Source organism: Cheilinus undulatus, linkage group 16 (assembly GCF_018320785.1).
Source record: "Cheilinus undulatus linkage group 16, ASM1832078v1, whole genome shotgun sequence".
Lineage (NCBI taxonomy): Eukaryota > Metazoa > Chordata > Actinopteri > Labriformes > Labridae > Cheilinus > Cheilinus undulatus.
This window is the reverse complement of record NC_054880.1, coordinates 47,042,178-47,065,032: the sequence shown is the minus strand read 5'-3', so window position 1 is coordinate 47,065,032 and position 22,855 is coordinate 47,042,178. Positions and strand designations below refer to the sequence as shown.

At 39.4% G+C, this 22,855-nt stretch overlaps 1 protein-coding gene across 1 annotated transcript in view; it reads left to right on the top strand.

Annotated features, from left to right (window-relative positions):
• Positions 1 to 14,657, top strand: part of LOC121524218 (von Willebrand factor A domain-containing protein 5A-like) — a 31,189-nt gene extending 16,532 nt beyond the window's left edge. Inside the window, exons 7-18 of the mRNA XM_041809492.1 lie at positions 3,095 to 3,174; positions 3,267 to 3,381; positions 3,475 to 3,633; positions 3,709 to 3,812; positions 4,843 to 5,075; positions 5,294 to 5,317; positions 8,982 to 9,005; positions 9,098 to 9,172; positions 11,556 to 11,684; positions 12,076 to 12,218; positions 14,227 to 14,350; positions 14,475 to 14,657. Coding sequence (XP_041665426.1) covers positions 3,095 to 3,174; positions 3,267 to 3,381; positions 3,475 to 3,633; positions 3,709 to 3,812; positions 4,843 to 5,075; positions 5,294 to 5,317; positions 8,982 to 9,005; positions 9,098 to 9,172; positions 11,556 to 11,684; positions 12,076 to 12,218; positions 14,227 to 14,350; positions 14,475 to 14,554 — 1,290 coding nt within the window. The 3' untranslated portion in view covers positions 14,555 to 14,657. The remainder of the gene's footprint in view (positions 1 to 3,094; positions 3,175 to 3,266; positions 3,382 to 3,474; positions 3,634 to 3,708; positions 3,813 to 4,842; positions 5,076 to 5,293; positions 5,318 to 8,981; positions 9,006 to 9,097; positions 9,173 to 11,555; positions 11,685 to 12,075; positions 12,219 to 14,226; positions 14,351 to 14,474) is intronic.
• The last annotated feature ends 8,198 nt before the right edge of the window (positions 14,658 to 22,855 follow it).

Genomic DNA, 22,855 nt, shown 5'->3' with positions numbered 1-22,855 from the left:
TTGAACAGGAGGCTGAGGATGGCAGTATCATCTGAGAACTTAAAAACATGGTTTCCATGGAAGCTGCTGGTGCAGTCATTGGTATAGATGGTAAAAAGGACAGGTGAGCTCACACAGCCCTGAGGTACGCCTGTGCTGATGCTTTTTGAGTCAGAGATGGTGTTATTAACTCGGACATTTTGAGTTTTATTAGTTAAGACAGAACAGAACCACTAAATAATAAAAGCGTTTACTGACAGTTGAATTAATTGAATCAGTAAATGAGGCTGTAGTGTGTTAAAAGCTGAACTAAAATCGATAAATAAAAGACGTGCATAGGCCTTTGGGTCTTCAGGTGTGAAAGGTGGGTCATGCCGTTAAGCGTCATCTGTACCCCGCCCTCACCTGTAAGCAAACTGCAAAGGATCTAGGACAGAATTAATCTCTGATTTTAAAATGGACACAATATATTTTTCAAAGCATTTCATAACTACAGAAGTTGAAGCCACTGGTCTAAAACCATTGTGAACAGATGGACAGGGCTTCTTGGGTACAGGAATAATAGTTGATTTTTTCCAGAGTGTAGGGACTGTGGTGCTGATCTACAGACTGCTGGAAGACAGGGCACCAGGCTGGTGTGAGCTCTTCTGAAAAAGTCTTTGGGCTCTATTTTCGTGGTGCAGTGCAGGGTGGCGGAGCGTGGTGCACCCCGCACAGTGGTAATTTCGTCCGGTGCACCACCGTGTGCAGCCAATTTGGCAATTTGGTGGACCGGGCTACGCCGAGATGGGTGTGGCGGCGCACCAGGGGGAGGTGTCAACAGATTCAGCTTGGTGCAGTGACAATTTCGTGCCAAAACACTGTGTGGAAGGTACGCTGAAAGCCCGCCAGCTCCAACCTGGTCTATTCTCGGCGCAGGCGAAGCGCGCCTGGTGTAGTGGTAATTTGGTTGACAGGCGCGCAGTGCGCACACGTCACCAAAACCTCACAGGCAGGTTTCCAGAGTGTCAGGAACATTTCAATGCAATAAACAATCACAGCAACCACTATTTAATGTAACCCTCTGAACCAGCATATACATTTGTATCTATATAAATTGTCCCGTCACATCTGATGTCAGATCAAAGATGTTTTTCACGCGTAACTGAAACTCAACCTGATGGCAACTGGGAGTGATAAAAACTAGCGAGTTCATATCTCTCAGCCAACCACAAACAGCCACGGCATCCGATACGGAGTATATATCCGGCTCCTCTCATCTCATGAAATTCAAAAGAAAAAAGAGAGAGACGCTCCCTGAATAAATGTAAGTCAGTCGGTGTTTAAGGATTTAGCTGTGATTGCCCATATTTCTCTGTTTTAATCTTTATTCTTAACGTGATCTAAAAAGATGGAGTACATTATTGCAAGGAGGATGAGGAGGAGATACCGGGAGAGAATATATCACCAAAGGTTCTCCTATTTGGCGATGACAGAGCAGGAATGCAGGTGGATCACAAGCATGATGCCTGGATTAGCCTGCTGCTGTGTTTAATGTAATTGTCACTTCATTTTGTACTCCTATTCATGACACAGGAACAGATTACATCTGTCCCACGAGGTGGTCCACACGGTGACGCGCATCGTGGCCTCTGATACGCAGCCCGGTGGCCACTGTGTGCCTTCTTTGCTCTGACAGCTTTTTTTCACCTTTCTCCTAACATCAGTGAACCGTTGTTTACATTGGGCAGCGGTTCTCAGAATATCTGGGCAAACTTGATTGACAATATTAGTAACTTCCTCCCAGGCAGTTTTTGCATCATCAGCCCGTGGAGGTCTGTTAGCATTACCATATATTCTGGTACTGCGAGTTTGATACTCCCGGACCAACACATCAGTTTCCTCCTGGGAGAAGTTTGACCGCCTGGAGCTGCTGCTGCTGTCTTCGTCCATGGTGGTGGCGAGGTGAAATTGGCACTGCGCCTTGGCCGCAGCGCATTTAAGGCGAGGAGAGGCGTTCATTTGATTGGTGAAGATTACACTCGGCTATGTGAAACCCACTCACGCCTTCTCTCCTCCCTCTTTGCCACTTGCGCCAGTGGGAGGGACGGAGGCGTGAGTGCGCCACACTTCGCCGGACAGCGCCGTGCACGAAAATTGCAAAATGCCCTGGACACACCCCGTTGGTGCGACGCTGCACAGGGCAGGTGCGCCGCGCCTGCACCTGGTCTACGAAAATAGAGCCCTATAAGAGAAAAGCAGAGATGCCATCTGGAGCAGCAGATTTATTTTTGTGAACCCCTCTGAAAAGTGGTCTGATTTTAAAGGCATCGACTGTTAACCTAGTGCACAAACCAGTAGTTGAAATAGATTTTAAAATATAAGCACATCCCGAAGAAAAGTCCTGTGTTTCAAATCTCAGATAAAAGTCATTGAGATCATTGCAGTGGTCACCACTGACTGTGGAGGAGAGAAAATGGATTTTTCAATTATGGCAGCTGCAGGATGATTGGATTGAGAAAAGTAATGACTGAGGGGGATTGGCTCAGAGCTTAAGTGAGTAGACGCCCATACCAGCTGATTACTAGAGCAGGAACAGGTGTGAGAAAAGGGAGACAGGTGAGTGAGTGATTACTGATGAATGAACGGATGAAAGGGAGTGAAACAGTTTTCCTGCTTGAACCCCTTCCTTGGGGGTCTCCCAAGGAGGTCAGTCCATCACCCACTCAGTAAGACCAGGATGTAGTTGCATGTCCCTGAGTATTTGCACATGTGCATATGGCTGTGTGGTCCTCAAGGTCTGCAATTTTACCCAATAGTCATTCTGTTGTTTCAAATCCAGTGTAGATAACGTTCTTAGATTCTTAAAACACAAAATGTAGAACTCTAGACTGAAAATGAACGTATTTATTACATTATCTGTCAAGTATTACATTATCAGACAATATCAGTCAGGATATTTTATTACATTATTGGTGAAGTTATTACATTATTGGGTTTTATTACATTTTCAATTGAGTTAAGTGCAAATTTTATTACATTTTCAGGAAATTATTACATTATAGGGTGCTACAAGGCCCTAAGGAAAAAAGGTTGGGGACACTGCTTTAAGTGACATGTACATTCTGTTCACCAGCTCTTTGTCTTTACTGACGGAGAAGTGTGGGACACAAAAAGAATCATCGATCTGGTGAAGAGGAATTCCAGTTTACACAGGTAAAACCAGAGCATTTCTACAAACCCCATTCACAGAACACGTCCCATCTTTTCCTGCTGTCTGTGCTCACAGAAAAACGACTGCATTGCAGATGTTTCTCTTTCGGGATCGGGGAAGGGGCCAGCTCTGCTCTTGTGAATGGGCTGGCCAAGGAAGGAGGAGGTCACGCTCAGTTCATCACAGGCACCGACAGGATGCAGCCTAAAGTCAGATAAAAATATCAACTGTCAAGTTCTAAAAATAGAACTAAGGATATATTTGGATTGAATTTGTGGTTCCAACTCATTTTTCCCAACCAGGTGATGCAGTCGCTGCGATACGCTCTGCAGCCGTCTGTGATCGACGTCTCAGTCACCTGGGACCTGCCGGATGGTGTGTCTGTCTCTGTCCTCTCTCCACCAGTCACAGCAGTATATCAGGGTCAAAGGTCGCTGATTTATGCCCAGCTCACCGGACAGGTAGGAGCCTATGGTATGGCTGTGAAATGATTAGTTTTTGTCTAATGAGGTTTTTAAATGTGTGATCCTGTTCAGATTCCAGAGGCAGCAGAGGGCTCTGTAACAGTGAAGTACACTCTGGCTGGTCAGCCCGTGCAGAACCAGTTTCACTTCAGTCTGACACCTGCAGAGGATGCTGGGTAAAATAGATGTTTTTATCTCATACAGCCCGTACATATGTGTCTATGCTGCAGCCAGTGAGGGATGAAGGAAAGCAAGATGAAAAGAGGTGTTGGTGAAAGAAAGTGACTCATTAACTACACCCCGTTCCACATTATTATGCACAATGGATTTTAGTGTCATTTTTGTTTTTGGTATTGTGTCTCACGACTCATTGGATCACTGAAATCAGTCTCATTTTAGTCTTTACTTCTAGTCCAAGCATTTATTTTCTGGTCTAAATCTGGTTCCAAATCATGGTAGTGTGTTCTCTGTCTAACCTGGGGTCCCTGCTCTCTACAGCTGAGAGGCAGAATAGATACAGATGGTTTGTCGTTTTTGTTATCTTAGTAATTTTTGTTTTAGTCTAGTTTAATCTTGGAGTAAATATCACAGTTTTAGTCATCACAGATCTATTTTGTAAGTTTTAGTCTAGTTTTTGTCATCTTGATAAAAACTAAACTTAGTTTTTGTCAGTTTTAGTCATCACAGATCTATTTTGTAAGTTTTAGTCTAGTTTTTGTCATCTTGATAAAAACTAAACTTAGTTTTTGTCAGTTTTAGTCATCACAGATAATTTTTTGTTAGTTTTAGTCTAGTTTTAGTCATCATAGATCTATTTTTGTTAGTTTTTGTCTAGTTTTTGTCGGGAAAAAAATGGCTGTCGACGAACATTTTTAGTCTGAGTTTCAGTCAACGAAATTAACACTGCTCTGGAGTCCCACCAACCTCAAGGTGTCAAAGTGCTGTTAAAATAAAAAAAGATCACAAAAGAAGCTTCTAAACTACAGATACAAAAGCTGAAAAGAAATGGAAACAAAAACAAACTGAATAATCGTTTCACCAAACTCAAAACAGCAATAAACCCACTGCTGCAAATCTCAACACATCTAAACACTGTTTTTAAGAACCCACCTCTCTCTGATCTGAGAGGCTGGTTCAGAATTAAAGGGTTACTGCAGTATTTCACGTCTGCATACAAATGTTTTGTCATCTCTATCTTTTCTGTAGACTAACAGTCCACAGGTTGGCTGCTCGCACTCTGATTCGATCCATGGAGATGAAGGTTCGAGAGTCTGAAGACCAGCAGGATGAAAGTGTGAAGAGGAAAGTGGTGGAGCTCAGCGTGCAGTCAGGAGTGAGCAGTGCCTTCACCGCCTTTGTTGGTGTCAACAAAGGCGATGGCGAGGCAATACAAGGGCCGCTGGTGCGCAGACATGTTCCAACAGCCGGATTGGGAACGAGTGAGTAGTACAGTGCCTTCACTGTAGACCAAAGTGTCAGCTATCATAGAGAGCAGTAGTGTAGGAAAGCATGATCATGTAACATTTATATTCAGAAATGTTCAGCCTAGGTATATTTTAAATCAGTGTTGTAACAGCATTTGATATGAAGACAAGAATGAAGTGTTTTATGATTTCATGGAAAACTGAAACATGTCTTTTTTTTTTTTGACTTGCAGATTTTTTTCTCAGTCCTCTTTGCTGTAAGTAAAAAAGTGAAAAGCATGGTCATGTAACATTTACATTCAGAAATGTTCAACCTGGGCATATTTAGGGCCCGAGCACCGAGTGGTGCGAGGACCTAATTGTATCTGCTAGGATTATTCAACATATCATTTGCCGTCATTGCATGGCATTTTGAGGCCCTTAACATTTATGAATTTGCAGGAAACTTTGCACGTACATCCGGTCTCGCGAAAATTTTGATATTTTTATGGTCTCCAACATGAAAATTCAGAATTGCAAAAATAGCGCCCCCTAACAGTTTTCAAAGTTAAAGCCCCTTCCTTTGACTTTGTCATAGATTCATCAAATTTTGTGTGCAGGTGCGGCTTGGGGAGATCTACAAAAAAGCCTCTTGGGCCCACACTCTATCTCCAACAGAAAATCCGCCATTTTGAATAAATAAGCAAAAACGGGGCTGTTTTTGGCCTTTTCCAGGGGTCATAACTGAACGAACTCGTTCGAGGGATTTCATCAGATCAACTTGTACTTTGGCACAGAGCTACATGAGACATGGACGATGAAAAGTTATTCGGGGTTTTCTCATTAGTCGAAAGGTGTGGCCATGGCGAGCCCTCAAATTTGCATAAGATTCTGGTAAACAGGAAGTAGTTTATTACTCAGCCGTGCATTGCCCGATTGGATTCATATTGGTCAGGTATATTGACGGTCATGGCCTGCACCCATTTATATGGTCAGATTGGATGAAACAGGAAGTAGAATTCTCAGGGGCTTGTGACATGTGTAGAGCAATAAAACCTGGCAAAAACATTCTCATTAGCATGCTGAGATAATTGAAGTGATGTTTTTAGGGTGGGCGTGGCCAGTAGGCTCAATGGTACCCCCTAGAAAATTTCAAAGATTCAGCCCCCCCCCAGCAGGTTTGACCTAGGATTTCAAAACATGTGTGGCCAGATGCGTCATGTCAGGATGCACAAAAAATCCTCTTGGACCCATATAGTAAGTCAAACAGGAAGTCGGCCATTTTGAATTTTTTGGTAAAACAAGGCATATTTTAGGGGTTGTATTTGAACGAACTTGTCCAAGGGCGTTCATCCAAACTACTTGATCTTTGGTGGAGAGCAAGAAGAGATGTCTTAGGTCAAAAGATATTCGGGGATTTCTCATTAGTCAAAAGGCGTGGCCATGGCGGCCCCTTGAATTGAAATGCTTCATCATGTGATAAAAGTGGCTGGTGCTCACTAAAAAATTTCCATTTATTACAAGATTGGCCAAATCCTGCTGAAATTAGCCCAGAGACATCCCTCAAGGTTGTTATTATTCAGATTTGAAGGTCAAGAGTCCTTACCTAAAATGGTGTGGTGGTGACAATTTTTCTTTCGCCATGTAACAGGAAGTAGAATTATCTAGGGCTTACAAAACTTGTAAAGCCATGAAACTTGGCAGGAAAATACTCAGTAGCAACATGAGATGATTGACAGTATAATTTTTGGTGGGCATGGCTTTTATGCTCAGTGGCGCCCCCTACAGTTTTTTGAAAATTCAGCCCCTGCAGCAGGTTTAACCTAGGATTTTCAAAATTCTTGAGCTTCTACATCATTTTAAGTTCTACAAAAAAGCACTTGGACCCATACTGCAAAACAAACAGGAAGTCCACCATTTTGATTTTTGTGGTCAAAAAGCAGCACATTGCAGACTTCACAATTTTCAAAATTCCTCATGAGGAATTCATCCAAACACCATCATGTTAGGGATATTGTAAGAAGACATGTCGAAGGTGAAAGTTTCCTTAGAAATTTTTCATTACTCAAAGGGGCGTGGCCATGGAGAATTTTTCCTCCCCATGAAAAGGAAGTAGAATTATCCTAGGCTTACAAAACATAAGAAGCCATGAAACTTGGCAGAAAAATACCAAATTAGGAAATGAGAAGATTGATAGGATGATTGTTGGTGGGCATGGCTATTTGGCTCAGTGGCGCCCCCTACAATATTTCAAAAACTCAGCCCCTGCAGTTCATATTACCTAGGTGTTTGAAAATGCTTCCGCATATCTGTCATATCAGGATCTCTTGGACCCAAATTGTAAAACAAAAGCAAGTCTATTTTTGTCATTTTCCATGTTGAAATGTTCAAAACTCAGTCCTCTCTTAATGGAACCGAAATTAAGGCTTTGCTGCCATCTTTTGATGATACACAGCATTGCACCATATTTAAGGACAGGGTCCAAACAGCAAACAACACATTACAAAGTATACTTCTGTCTATCTATGAATATAAGGTAAATTGCCAAAATGAGATAAGATATAAAAGCACTGAATAAAATAATGAAACAAACATGTACACATCTGTTCCTCTGTATTTTATGCATCTATATCTGTTTATTTTACACATCTGTCACCGTGGCAAAACATTAAAAGTCATGAAAAAAAAGGTGGGGGGAACTAAAGAACTGGAAACATATCTTCAAAAATGAATGATTTAGAGAGAGCAACAGTCTGGATATAAAAGAATTAGGTTTATTATAAAGTGTCTGTAGTCAAGATCTTTTAGACTGTGATCAATAGTTCCATGTATGCATGGACAATTCTGAATCCTGCGTTTCAACCGTGTCATCATGTCAATCCAAACCCTCTTTTCACAGCTACAGGATTGTATAATATAAAGGTCAAAACCTTCAGTGACACACCAGATGGCAGCAAAGACCACGTTTTTGTAGCTGTGAGGCTCTGAAGGGTCAAAGTGATGGGAAGACATTGGGGTATCAGCTACAGGTGGATGTATTTGACTGGGACAACCTTTAATTAAAAAAAAAAACTTTAAACTTAGGATGAAATGTATTGTTCTGATTATCAAATGGGATTTTTGCTTGGTCTGGTTGTCTGCTGTTTACTCCTTGAGTTTTGATCATAGAGTGACAAGAAGGATACCGTTGGAATCTGAGGAGTCTCGGCTTGTGTCGCAGGCATGAAATATAAAATACTGAGGGTGCGTGGTTTGCAGTAAAGTACCATTTGTATCTGTCTGTTTATCCATAAATACATGGTAAAAAAAAATCTGAGAGGCGATATCAAAGCATTGAAGATAATAATGAAACAAACTTGTACACATCTATATCTCTGTATTTTCTCCTCTATCTTCCACACTGATGATTGCAACAATCTGAGAACAGTTAATGCTTTCAGCCACTCAGTCATTTTTCTCCTGTGGAGTGAGCGTGAACAAGAGGAAGAGGGAGTGAGGCTGCAAGCATGCAAAAGAGAAAGAGAGAGAGAGTAACTGAGCCAAGCAGCACAGACAGAGGAGCTGTGAAGCTGACATTCAGTGATTTGTTCATTTTTTGGAGTTCCAAATTTTCAGGGCTCATACCTCATGCTCATGTGGTTTTACTGCCAAAGTAACAGCAAGCTCTGGAAATTAATGAGGAGGTTCCCCCTCTGTTTCTGTGAAACTGTGAGTGTTGCAAACCCACAATCCCCATGGAAGCAGCGCGCCTTGTTGCTGGCACCTGACGGTTGCCATATACCCACAGTCACAACACATCCCGATGTGCAACAGGTAGCGAGGGCCTGTCATCGCTGCTTGCAGCTTTAATTTAAATCAGTGTTGTAAAAACATTTGATATGAAGACAGGAATGAAGTATTTTATGATTTCGTGGAAAATTGAAACTTTTTTTTTACTTGAAGGTTTGGGATCCGATGGTGATGACTGTAAGTAAAAAAGTGAAAAGATGAATGTTTAGTTTAGTCAGATTTTCCTTTAAAATGACCTGATGTATCTTAATCTTGTTTTTTATGTAAAGGTCTGAGCAGAAGTGTTGCTAGAGAGATGCTAGACTCAGTGGATTTTATGGGAGCACCCAGTTGTGAACCAAAATGTGAGTCTGTTATAAACATAAGAAGAGCTGACAAATGATGACATTTTAATCACCATCACTTCATCAATTTTAATACTTAATTGTGATCAGTCATATATTTTAATGGCATGTTGAAAACTGTACTGTTTTGTACTTTGAAACAGTCTAAATGGAAGCAGTTCTTTAAGTGTCTTGATTTGTTGATGCAAAGAGAACTGTTCTATGATTGACACACACTCACTCAGTCTGTCCTGATCTAGGCAGATTTACACATGTGACATATTCATTCATTTGGAAATGTTTGAATATCCTTCCCCTAACTTATACTTTTAATAACCGTGTCTCTGAGTTGCTTGGTCTGTCCTTTTGTCATCATGGTGTAATGGTAGCCAGGAATACTGATTACTGTGAGACCACTAGCACCAACTGACTAGATGTCAAACTCAATCCCAGCAGGGACCGGATTCTGAATTTAGGTCTAACCTAGGGGCCTAACAGGGTCAATATTTAACCATAAAATGTCAGCCTCACTTTCACCACAAATGAATTATTAAAAAAGTCAACATGATAAGTCTAAAGGCTCAAAATCTGAGAGGAGAAAGCCAAACTTGTTGGTTTAAAAGGTAAAAACATGACATTTAAAGTCTAAATAATGTATTTAAAAGGCAGAAATATAAGATAGAAAGCTGATATCATGATTTTTGATTGTAAAATTATGAGATTAAAGTCAAAATCATGAGTTTAAATAGTCAAATATGGGATAAAATTCATTATTGTGAGATTTAAAGGTCCAAAAATGAGATTAAATTGCAAATCACATTTTCAAGGTAAAAAAAAAGTATATAATTCTCAATTATTAGTTTTAAAGGTCAAAATAAGATATAAAAGTCAAAATTAGGAGTTGTAAAGGTCAAAATGTAAGAAAAAGGTCAAAATGATGAGTTTAAAAGGTCATAATATGAGTTTCAATTCAAAATCATGAGTTTTAATAGTCAAAATGTGAGATACAATTCAAAATCATGAGTTTAAAAGGTCAAAATATGAGTTTCAATTCAAAATCATGAGTTTTAATAGTCAAAATATGAGTTTCAATTCAAAATCATGAGTTTTAATGGTAAAATATGGGATAAAATTCAAAATTGTGAGATTTAAAGGTCCAAAAACAAGATAAAATTGCAAATCACAAGTTTTCAAGGTCAAAAAATAGTATACAATTCTTAATCATTAGTTTTAAAGGTTTAAAATAAGATAAAAATCAAAATTAGGAGTTGAAAATGTCAAAATGTTCGAAAAAAGTCAAAATCATGAGTTTAAAAGGTCAAAATGTGAGATAAAATTCAAAATCATGAGTTTTAACGGTCAAAATATGAGATACATTTCAAAATCATGAGGATTAATGGTCAAAATGTAAGATACAATTCAAAATCATGAGTTTTAATGGTCAAAATGTAAGATACAATTTAAAATCATGAGTTTTAATGGTCAAAATGTGAGATAAAATAAGAAATTATGAGTTTAAAAGATCAAACTTTTACCTCAAATTTCAAATTGTGACTCAAAATATGAGAGAAAAAGTTAAAACCATAACCTTGAGTCATAACTGTGAGATACAACATTAAAATATGAAATGAAAACAAATTTCTTTTCCACGTTCCTGACTTTTAATCAAGTTATTTCTACTTTTTACTATTTCTAATTTTTATGACTCATTGAGGATTTTGTAAAACATCAAGGTTAAGTTCACATTTTTATACTGGGGGAAATCTGCAGACCTTATACTGGTGTGCCAGTTAAAATACCAGTTAAAATATGACTTGATCTGGTGGGCCGGGTAAAACTGCACCAAGGGCCAGATTTGGCCCCTGGGCCTTGAGTTCGGCACCCTGGACTAGACTGTTGAAGAAGGTGTTCACTTAAAGGGGGTGACTGTTTATGCAGTCACTTGTTTTATTTGACATTCCTTTGTAGAAATCTGTTTTCACTTTGACATTGAAGAGTTTTTTCCTTTAGTGTTTTTTTAAGCTCAATAATATTGGTGATTGATCAAATCAGTAAAAGGTTAAAAAAAAACAAGAGGGTGAATACTTTTTACAGGAGCTTTATTCACCTGTATTTAGAACGACATCTTTAACAGATGGAGTGAGGACAACAAGCATGCCAGCTGTGAAATGTAACGTCTATAACGAGCACATGAAGTATTTAGAGGCAGGAATGCTTTATGCTTCATCTTTTGTTACTGCTTTGACTAAGAGCCCCTGGTGGCAGTAATACAAGAGTATTATGACTACATGGAGATATTTCACCTTACTGCCACATGTGTGGCTTTTAAAAAACATTTTTTTACATTTTTGGTCTACAATTATTGGTGTAAGTATGACACAGGCTGTGTTTATTTCTCTCTCAGCATTTTATGAGCAAAAATCTGGTGGCATCTCCGGATGGTTCTCTAATGCCTGGGGTAAGATAAGGGGATCATCTAAAAAAAACAAAGGACCTTTAAATCCTCCTAAAGCCCACCCAACCCAGCTAAGTGGTGAGTTAAGGTTACAGTCTGAAAGCCTTATAATAAAGAGTTCACTACTATTGAAAAATGTCATGTATGTATTATTCAACATGTTTAATAACGATCAGAATCATGATTCTCTTTTATCAAACTGCTTCATTGGCAAGGTAGAATACAGGGAGAAACTGGGAATTATCCATTCTTCTTTTTTTCCCTGGCTACATGTTTTAATCTTTGTGTTTATCTGATTTTTTATAATCCAATAATGGCCTTTTTCTGACTAACAGTATCAGAGTTTTCAGCTTACATGAGGGATCAGCATGATTGGTTTATTAGTGTGCAGGTAAAAATACTCAATGAATGCTTTAAATGAATAATAAAATCCACACTGATTGTTTTATCTTTGCATTGATTCTCTTAGAAAAGTCCAGCGAGCCCCCCAAGGACACTCTGCTCCAGTTGGTGTCCCTCCAGAAGGCGTCTGGATCCTGGGACCTAGCTCCAGCTCTGGCTGCTGCCATCGGCAAAACCAGTGAAGAGGTGGAGAAGCTGAAGCCTGCCTCGGTGTGTAACTGTTGAAGGAGGCATTAATCCTGCTTATATAGGAGCTTAGTTTTGAAGCATGGTTGGATAAAAAGCAGGGGCGATGAAAGATAAAGCAACAAATCATTAAAACAAAATTTATAAATTTAACAAACAAAACAACAAAACAAATTTAACAAAGTTTAATAAATTTATGTCTACGGGGAAAAATGAGTCAGAAACAAGGAGGCAAAATAGTAGAGGCCCTAAAGCCCTTCAGCACCTGTTAGGCTGGAAGTTTGGAATTAAAAAGTACCATGAAGTTTCTCCATGGCACATTTGATTATTAGCCATAATGCCATTACTACTAGCCATCTGAGAGTGACAAGTCTGTAGATCAGGGGTCATCAACCACATTTGCACAAGGGCCAGATTTAGTCTTGACAGAGACTCTGGGGGCCGGACTTTCAAATAAACCAAAATTAAATAAATATTTTAGTCAGATTAACATATTATTGTATTCTTATTTTTATCATCTTTCTAAACACAGGATGTTTTTAGGCATCACCAGTGAGATCTATCTCGATTATCTATAATGCAACAGGCCACAAGGAGACCCAGAGAAGGTTCCCTGCCCAGTTGTGATTTAGCACCATTATTTACTCATTTTTTACACTTTTTAACCCCTTTTCACTACTTCATTCAGCCATTTCTGAAACATTTCTACCCTTTTTAATTCATTTTTGATCATTTTTGCCACTCAAAAACAATTTTGCCTCTCTTAAACCTCTTTTTGCAACTTTCCTACCAATTATTGCCCCTGTGTTTCACTCTTTAACATCTTTTCACTACTTTGCCAGGCTATTTTTCTGTTATTTCTTCCACTTTTAACCCAATTTTGATACTTTTCCCCCCTTTTTGCATCTTTAGCCCAATTTCTGCCATTCTGTAACCCCTTTTTAACCACTCTTCCTGCAAGTTTTATCCTCTTTGTGCTTCTCATTACATTTTAACCTCTTTTACCATTTTTTTGTCAGTTTAACCTTTTATCACCACTTTTCCTGCCAATTTTTGCATTTCTGCTAATTTTTAAACGCTGTGCATCATTTGTTTTGCACCATTTTTGCCACTTTAACCAATTATTGATACCCTTTGCCATTTTCTCCTTTTACCAATTTTTTTGCCACATTTTAACCTGTATTTATCACTTTTCCTGCCATTTTTTGTCCCCTTTGTGCCACTCCACAACCCATTGTGATGTTTTTCACCCAGTTTTGCCACTCTCTAACCTCTTTTCACCTCTTTATCTGGCCATTTTTGCAACATTTCTGCCACTCTTCACCCATTTTTAATAAAATATTCACTAATAGTGGCTGACCAATGAATTTCTGTAAAACAGATCAAATGGTAAGTCATTTTAAAACTATTTAAATATTTATTGTTTTAGGGGTGGATTTACCAGCTGCCAAGCTGACATTTAAAGCCAAAGGATTCTCTTAAAACTACAACATCTTCTTTTCCTTCTTTTCTGAATTTAAGATCTTCTGGGGGCCGGACAGGAAGCTTTTGGGGCCTGATATGGCCCTCGGGCCACCAGTTGATGATCAGTGCTGTATATTATCCACCTTCACGCACCACAATCCTAGAGTGTCACAGCAGCTACTCTGGCTGGAAAAATGGAGGCTGTCATTTTTAGTGATGTTTTAGTCGACGACACTAACACTGTAAGGAACTTGATACTAGTAGTTTAGTTCTCAGGAGATTTTAATCTGCATTGCCCCTTTAAAGCCAGGCATACACTGTGTTTTCACCTAATTCAGACTCAGATTTTGAGTTGCACTCCTCACTGCGAAGCCTGACCATGTATCAGCCTGATCACGTGTGTTTAGTATTATACAGGGGACACTATGGCCGACCAGCTGTTCCCTAATAACTCCCCATCAAGACTGGTGATGTCATCCGCCATCAGGACGGTTTCCCTCCATTTTAGACTTTCTATCCTCTAATGCCTGTTTGTTTTTTATTCTTTTCCATGATGTTAATGAATTAGGTGAACCAGGAAGTGTGGGCCACCATTCTGTCTCTGATCTGGCTTCATGGTTTCCAGAAGGACGCCATGCAGGAGTGGGAGCTTCTGGCCGTGAAGGCTGGGTTATGGCTACGTGTGCAGAATGGTAATAACTAAAGTAAAGAGTGTTGTTTTTAACTTTATGGATAAAATGACGTAAAACAGCGTTTTTAGCTTAAATCTGCTGCTTGACCACTCAAAGTCACCTGATTCTTTTCCCTTTTTTTCAGCCTCATGTCTGGAAGAGTGCGTGAAAGCAGGAAATGAACTGTTGGGTTGTCAAGTGCAGAGGAGTGCTCTGGGTTTTTGAGGTTTTGAGTACTGGTTTGTCCTTTAGGACGAGTGCACCGTGCCTTCTGCTGAGATTGCGTCACAAACATTTACACTAATAAGCAAAATTTACTATAAATATGAACTTCTTTAATCTGCTGGCCCCTCATGCTTTGACCAGTGATTTTCTTTTTGTGCTCCAACCTGCAAAATCAGAGATGAATTTTACAAACTGAGTCTCACTGTGGCCTGAACTACAAGATGGACATCAACTGATAATCAGCCCGGCTTATTACTGGGACAGATTTAGGTGTTTTCAGAGTCAAGACTCTAGTTCAGGGGTCATCACGTACATTTGCACAAGGGCCAGATTTAGTCTGGACAGAGGGCCAGGCAGGGTCGGACTTTCAAATTAACCAAAATTAAATAAATATTTGCTCAGATTAACATATTAATGCCTGTATTGGTGTTGTATCATCTTTCTATGTTAATGAACAGGACGTTTTTAGGCATCACCAGTGAGATCTATCCCTGTTATCTATAATGCAACAGGCCACAAGGAGACCCAGAGGAATCCCTGAGAAGGTTCCCTCCACGCCTGTGATTAAGCACCAATATTTACTCATTTCTGCCACTCTAACCTGTTTTGCCTCTTTACCCTTCTAAACCACTTTTCCTGCATGTTTTATCCCTTTGTGCAAGTCTTTAAACCATTTTTGCTCATGTTAATACCTTTGCATTACTGTTTTGCACTATTCCTTTGATACACTTTGCCCTTTTTCCTCTTTTACCAATGTTTTGCCACATTTTAACCTCTTTCACCACTTTTCCTGTCAATTTTTTTTCCCTTTGTTCTGCTACATGACCCATTTAACACTTAACACCCATTTTAGCCAGTCTCTAAACCCTTTTCTCCACTTCAGCTGGCCATTTCTGAAACATTTTGCCCGGCTTTAAAACTAATTTTGTTTTCACCCATTTTGACTCTAGTTTAATCAACTTTACATTTGCCAGTTAATGCCAGATTTAGTCTTTAACCAGGCAGTATGGACTTTTTCAAATTAACCAACTTTTGAAATCATATTTGCTCAGATTAACATATTATTTATTGCAGTGTTTATCATCTTTCTAAAAACCTTTTAGGCATCACCCTAAGATCTATCCCTTTTATCCTGCATGTTTTATCCCCTTTGTGCCATTCTTACATCCATTTTGCCACTTTTGTGATTTAGCCACCTTTTAATGCCTTTGCATTACTTTTATGCACCATTTTTGTCATTCTTAACTGATTATTAAAACTTTCAGCCCCTTAAACTCAATTTTCGCCATTCTTTTACCCGTTTAACAACTTTTCCTGCATATTAGTTGCCCTTTGTTTGCCACTCTTTAACCATTTTGCCACTAATTTGCAAGGCTATTGTTGCTATATTCTTTCCACTTTTAACCCAATTTTGATACTTTTTCCCCCTTTTTGCATCCTTACCCAATTTCTGCCATTCTTTAACCCCTTTTAAACCACTCTTCCTGCAAGTTTTAGCCTCTTTGTGCCTCTCTTTTATCAATTTTGCTGCTTTTTATCCTATATTCATTACTTTTTTTGCACATTTTTGCCACTTTTAACCCATTTTTAAACTTTTTTCCCCTTTTTCCTCTTTTACCAATTTTTTGCCACATTTTAACCTCTTTTCACCACTTCTCCTGCCAATTTGTGCCCCTTAGGGCCACTCCACAACCCATTTTAATCACCTATCACCGTTTTTGCCATCTCTAACCCCTTTTCACCTCTTTAGCTGGCCACTTTCGCAAAGTTTCTGCAAAATTTCCATTTTTAAAAATATTTACTAATAATGGCTGACAAGTGAGTTTCTGTAAAACAGATCAAATGTTAAGTCTTTTAAAATTATTTCATTATCAATTGTTTTTGGCATGGATTTAACAGCTGCACACATTTAAAGCTGAAAGATACTCTTAAAACTACAACATCTTCTTCTCCTCCTTTTCTGAAAGTAAAGATCTTCTGGGGGTGGACAGGAAGCTTTGGGGGGCCTGATATGGCCCTGGGACCATCACACTAGAAGACCAAAGTCATTAAACGTTAGTCATGGTGTCTGGGGTCTGTCACATTCTTTAAATTAATGTAGATTTTAAAAATCTTTTAGTTCATACGAGGCTTCTTTATTGCCTCTCTGGGTTTGTTGAACTATTTCTGTTAACCCTGTAGACAGCCTGAGGTCTGAGTTAGTCCACTGGCTGCCCTCTCCAAGTGGCCCGGGCTGATATCATCCACTGTAGGTAATGCACTGAGTATTAATGAGTACCTCACACACCAATCCACTTCAGATTCTCCTGACTACCCTTAAAGGGTTAAATGCCTTTAATGCCAACAACTGATAATAAAACTTGGATCTTTGAGCCAAATGAGTGTTAGTGGCTTTATTTGATAGACCACACTTGCTCCATTCACTGTGCTGTAAAAACACGCTTGATGTATTTAAGAATGCAAACTGAGTTTGAAGTCATTAAAAATTTAAAGCTTTTAAAAACATGTCAGGTTTGACTGCAAAAGACTCCTCTGCCAATGAACAGGACAACAGAAGACCAATGTTATAAAATAGCCATAATTCCTGTTATACAGATACAGCTTTAGGGAGGTTGGTTTTAGCCTTGTGGAGGCCCTTATTTATTTAGACTGAAGCAATGAAGCAGGTGAAGACAAATGTTTTTGAAGCATTTACTTTGGTTAACAATGACACAGAACTACTAACCCTCCAAAGCTGATGGGTTGTATAGATTCATCTTGTAAAGCTCCATTCTGAAACATTTTTGCCTGATCTGACAGTTGAAAGACTAATCAGTGTCATTTCAGTAGAATAAGGTTGTAGCTACAGCTGTGGTTTAGATGTACAGAGCTGTGAAAATGTATATGCCCCTTTCTGATTCCTGAGGTTTTTTTTACACATTTATCACACTTTTCATCAAACCAATTTAAATATCCCACAAAGACAACCCGAGTAAATAGAAAATGTAGTTTTTAAATGAAGATTTTATTTATTAAGATAAATAAATCCAAACCTATCTGTCCCTGTGTGAAACAGTAATTTCCCCCTGATCCTAATAACTGGTTGTTCCATCCTTGGCAGCAATAACTGAAATCAAGCATTTGTGATAACTGCTGATGAGTCTTTCTCATCGCTGTGGAGGAATGTTGTCCCACTCTTCTTCACAGAATTGTTTTAACTCAGCCATACTGGAGGGTTTTCCAGCATGAACTGCCGTTTAAGGTCACACCACAGCATCTCAGTTGGATGTAAGTCCAGACTTTGACTTGGCCACTCCAGAACCTTCATTTAGTTTATTCTGATCCATTCAGAGGTGGACTTGCTGATGTGTTTCGGGTCGTTGTCCTGCTGTATAACTCTCCCATGATGCCATTGTTGCCCAGTGTCTTTCTGATGGTTGAGTCATGAACTCTGACCTTAACTGAGGCCAGTGAGTCCTGCAGGTCTTTGGATGTGGTTCTGGGTTCTTCTGTGACCTCCTGGATGAGTCGTCGTTGCACTCTTGGAGTCATTTTGGTTGGCTGACCACTCCTGGGAAGGTTCACCACTGTTCCCAGTTTTCTCCATTTGTGGATAATGGCTCTGACCGTGGTTCTCTGGAGTCCCAAAGCCTTGGAAATGTCTCTGTAACCTTTTCCAGACTGATAGATTTCAATCACTTTGTTTCTCATTTGTTCTTGAGTTTCTTTGGATGGTGGCGTGATGCGTTTCTTTCTGAGATCTTGTAGCCTACTTCACTTTGTCTGACAGCTTCTATTTAGCAGCTCAGGGTTATATTGCCCTAAGCTGCTCAGGATGGTGTGGCCTTAAGCAGAACGTTTTTTACTTTTCTTAAATTGTGTAAATATAAAGAAAACATCAACACAGAATACGGCTGTATAAATGAGATGATCCAAACTTTATGTAGTCATTACTTTATTCACCAGAGTAAACAGAGAACTTTGAAGACCTGATTATAAAGCTATTTGTCTAAAAAAAGAGGTGATAAAACAGATATAAATATTTCAACTTTACTGAAATATCATTGCAGATGAAACATGACACTGAAATGTCAGTTAACATCAGTGCTGTGTCAGTGCCATCCAGATGCTTTTATGGGACATTAAATATTCATGCTAACACGTGTGCCAAACTCTTGACCAGTCATGAAGTCAATACTAAATATGCTTTATGCAGAGCTCTGACCAAAACAGTCAGTTTTGCTTGGTTAGAATTATATTGTAGCGTACTGATAGAAAGGGACATCACCTGCACATTTATGTGGATCCACTGTAGGGAGCAGGTTACAGGGCTGACCTCTGTGAGTGTGTTCCTTTTTTAGTGTGATGAAAACTGTTGGGCTACTTCAGTCTCTTATCCCCAGTCGGGGGTTGCATCATCTGGTGCCCTCCAAGCCCCCGTTCTCTTCACTCTCTCTCTCTCTCTGTTTATAGTTATGCAACCAGTGGCCTAGTTGTTGGGTTCTTGTGCACTGACTTCACCTCTTTCCCTCCCTGGATGACTCATGACAAGATAACTACACCAGCGCTTTACTAAGAAAACTCAGCCAGACGTACAACCAGTGCCAGCGTTTCTAAAACCTAATAAACAGTCAGAGCAGCACTTGACTGATTAACAAGCATTCACAAGGCAGATGAGTTCAGATAGGATTGTGTACATACCATTTATTTTCTCCTAAAATTATTTTAATGAAACATTTAGGGATTAAGCCTATGGAGCTGCACTTCCTCCATAAGGCTATGAGTTAGTTGTGTGACCCAGACAAATGCACACATGCACACCCAAGCCTAAACCCTCAACAACATGAGAGCTTCACTAGAATTCACTCAAGGATCATTAATTAGTCTGATTTATCTCCTTGCCAACACGTGCCCACTGGCCTAAAGATGTATACAGCCACACTTCTATCTCTCACTGTGAGTCTGTCTGTGTTTTTGACACAAACCTACAATTTCCTGGCTCTTCAGCAAAGATTAAACAAGGTCAAGGTTGCAGTGGTGTGTAGAGGATTAAAGCCTTCATCCATCCTCAGCTCCATCTTCTAAAGCCATCCATCCAACCCCTCACTGTGTCTATGGTTGTTGCCGTCCTTAATACTTTCAGGTGGCCAAAAGAGAGAGGACCTACCTGCAGCCCCCCCCGGTCTAAGGATTGAGCGAGAGATATAGAAAGAGTGGGGAAAAATCATGAGGCATAAAAATGGGTTGAGATGACACAATGGAGTTGGGTTTAGAAGTGTCTTATGAAGGCAAGAGACTTCACAGAAGGGGGATAAAGATGGGGCTGTTGTCACAGAGATGAGTCGCCGTGGAAACAGTCCGTTTCCTGACATAGTTAAGCAGAGCAGCCCGCAGAGGATGACTGAGAGTTTGAAAATTAAAGGAGAATGTAGGAATGAGGCGAGAGCAAATCCCTCCCCAAAAATACTGACTATGCAGTTCGTTACCCAAAGAGAGACAAAAGGAAACAAAGGAAGTTTTAACTTTGACATTTGGTCCAGTGAAAACATAAAACACATAGAGTGAACAAAAACACTCAGGTTGACAGTTCCACTTTCATTACCGGATGTTTCTAGGGGTCTACTTATGGGTTAGAGTTGTAGAGTCATATTGTTAGGGTTGTAGGGTCAAATTGTTAGGGTAGTACAGTTGTACTGTTAGGGTGGTAAGGTCATATTTTTAGGGTTGTAGAGTCATATTGTTAGGTTTATAGGGTCATATTGTTGGAGATGTAAAGTCATATTGTTAGGTTTGTAAAAGTCATATTGTCAGGGTTGTAGGGTTATACTGTTAGGGTTGTAGAGTCAGAGTTATATTGTTATTATTGTCAGAGTTATATTGTTAGGGTTGTAGATTCATATTGTTAGGGATGTAAAGTCATATTGTTAGGGATGTAAAGTCATATTGTTAGGGTTGTGGAGTCATATTTTTAGGGTTGTAAATTCATATTGTTAGGTTTGTAGATTCATATTGTAAGGGTTGTAGGGTCATATTGTTAGTGTTGTAAAGTTATATTGCTAGGGTTGTAGATTCATATTGTGAGGGGTTGTAGTGTAATATTGTTAGAGTTGTGGAGTAATAATGTTAGGGTTGTAGAGTCAAATTGTCAGGGTTGTAAAGTCATATTGTTAGAGTTGTAGAGTCAAATTGTTAGGGTTTAGGGTCATATTGTTAGGGTTGTAAATTAATATTATTAGGGTTGTGGATGTCATGAACCATGGACTAGAACACAGAAATAAGCAGGACCCAAATGCACGACTCAGGAGACCAGTTGACGTGAAGCAAAAATCAGAATCTTTAATACAGTCCGAGTTAAAAACCAGAGATCCAAAAAGTCACAAAGCAAAGGTACCGGCAGGGATCAGGCTAGAGCAGAGACGAGAAAACTGGCAGAGTCGTTATCAGTAGACAAGACCAGAGCAAACTAAAGAGCCGGAACGTGAACTGTGGAGAACAACGGACTGACAAGGAGGTGAGTGTGCAGGTGAGTATTATACTATGACTAATCAGTGATGCAGGACAGGTGTGAGAAGCAGCATGCAGGACGGAGAGCAGCAGTGGGAGGAGACGAGGTGAGTGACACATGAGGGATCGGGAGTCAGTGAGGAAAGGCGGGGCGAGGTAAGCGGAGCGGAATCAATCTAAAACAGAAATGAAATATTAGAACATGCAAAACATAAAACAGACATGAATGTGCAAAAATAAAAGTGAACAAAAATAGACTTAACAGACAGGGATCATGACAGTGGAGTCATATTGTTAGGGATGTAAAGTCATATTGTTTGGGTTGTAGAGTCATATTGTTAGGGTTGTATGGTTATATTGTTAGGTTTGTAGAGGCATATCGTTAGGGTTTTAGGTTCATATTGTTAGGGTTGTAGGGTCATATTGTTACCATTGTGGAGCCATATTGTTAGGGTTGTAGGGTCATATTGTTACCGTTGTGGAGTCATATTGTTAGGGTTGTAGGGTCATATTGTTACCATTGTGGAGCCATATTGTTAGGGTTGTAGGGTCATATTGTTACCGTTGTGGAGTCATATTGTTAGGGTTGTAGGGTCATATTGTTAGGGTTGTAGAGTCATATTGTTAGGTTTGTAGAGTCATATTGTTAGGGTTTTAGGTTCATATTGTTAGGTTTCTAAAATCATATTGTTAGGGTTGTAGGGTCATGTTGTTAGGGTTGTAAGGGTCATATTGTTAGGGTTGTAGGGTCATATTGTGAGGGGTTGTAGGCTAATATTGTTAGGGTTGTTGAGTAATAATGTTAGGATTGTAGGGTTATATTGTAATGGTTGTGGAGTCATATTGTTAGGGTTGTAGGGTCATATTGTTAGTGTTGTGGAGTCATATTGTTAGGGTTTAGAGTCATATTAATAGGGTTGTAGATTCATATTGTAAGGGGTTGTAGGGTAATATTGTTAGAGTTGTGGAGTAATAATGTTAGGGTTGTATGGTCATATTGTTAGGGTTGCAGAGTCAAATTGTCAGGGTTGTAGGGTCAAATTGTTAGGGTTTAGGGTCAAACTGTTGGGGTTGTAGGGTCATATTGTTAGGGTTGTAAATTCATATTGTTAGGTTTGTAGATTCATATTGTGAGGGGTTGTAGGATAATATTGTTAGGGTTGTTGAGTAATATTGTTAGGGTTGTAGATTCATATTGTGAGGGTTGTAGGGTCATATTGTTAGGGTTGTAGATTCATATTGTGAGGGTTGTAGGGTCATATTGTTAGGGTTGCAGAGTCAAATTGTCAGGGTTGTAAAGTCATATTGTTAGGTTTGTAGATTCATGTTTTCAGGGTTGTAGGGTCAAATTGTTAGAGTTGTAGAGTCATATTGTTAGGGTTGTAAGGGTCATATTGTTAGGGTTGTAAGGGTCATATTGCTAGGGTTGTAGATTCATATTGTGATGGGTTGTAGGCTAATATTGTTAGGGTTGTTGAGTAATAATGTTAGGGTTGTAGGGTCATATTGTTAGGGTTTTGGAGTCATATTGTTAGGGTTGTGAAGTCATATTTTTAGGGTTGTAAAGTTATATTGCGAGGGTTGTAGATTCATATTGTGAGGGGTTGTAGGGTAATATTGTTAGGGTTGTGGAGTCATATTGTTAGGGTTGTATGGTTATATTGTTAGGTTTGTAGAGGCATATTGTTAGGGTTGTAGATTCATATTGTGAGGGGTTGTAGGGTCATATTGTTACCATTGTGGAGTCATATTGTTAGGGTTGTAGGGTCATATTGTTACCATTGTGGAGTCATATTGTTAGGGTTGTAGGGTCATATT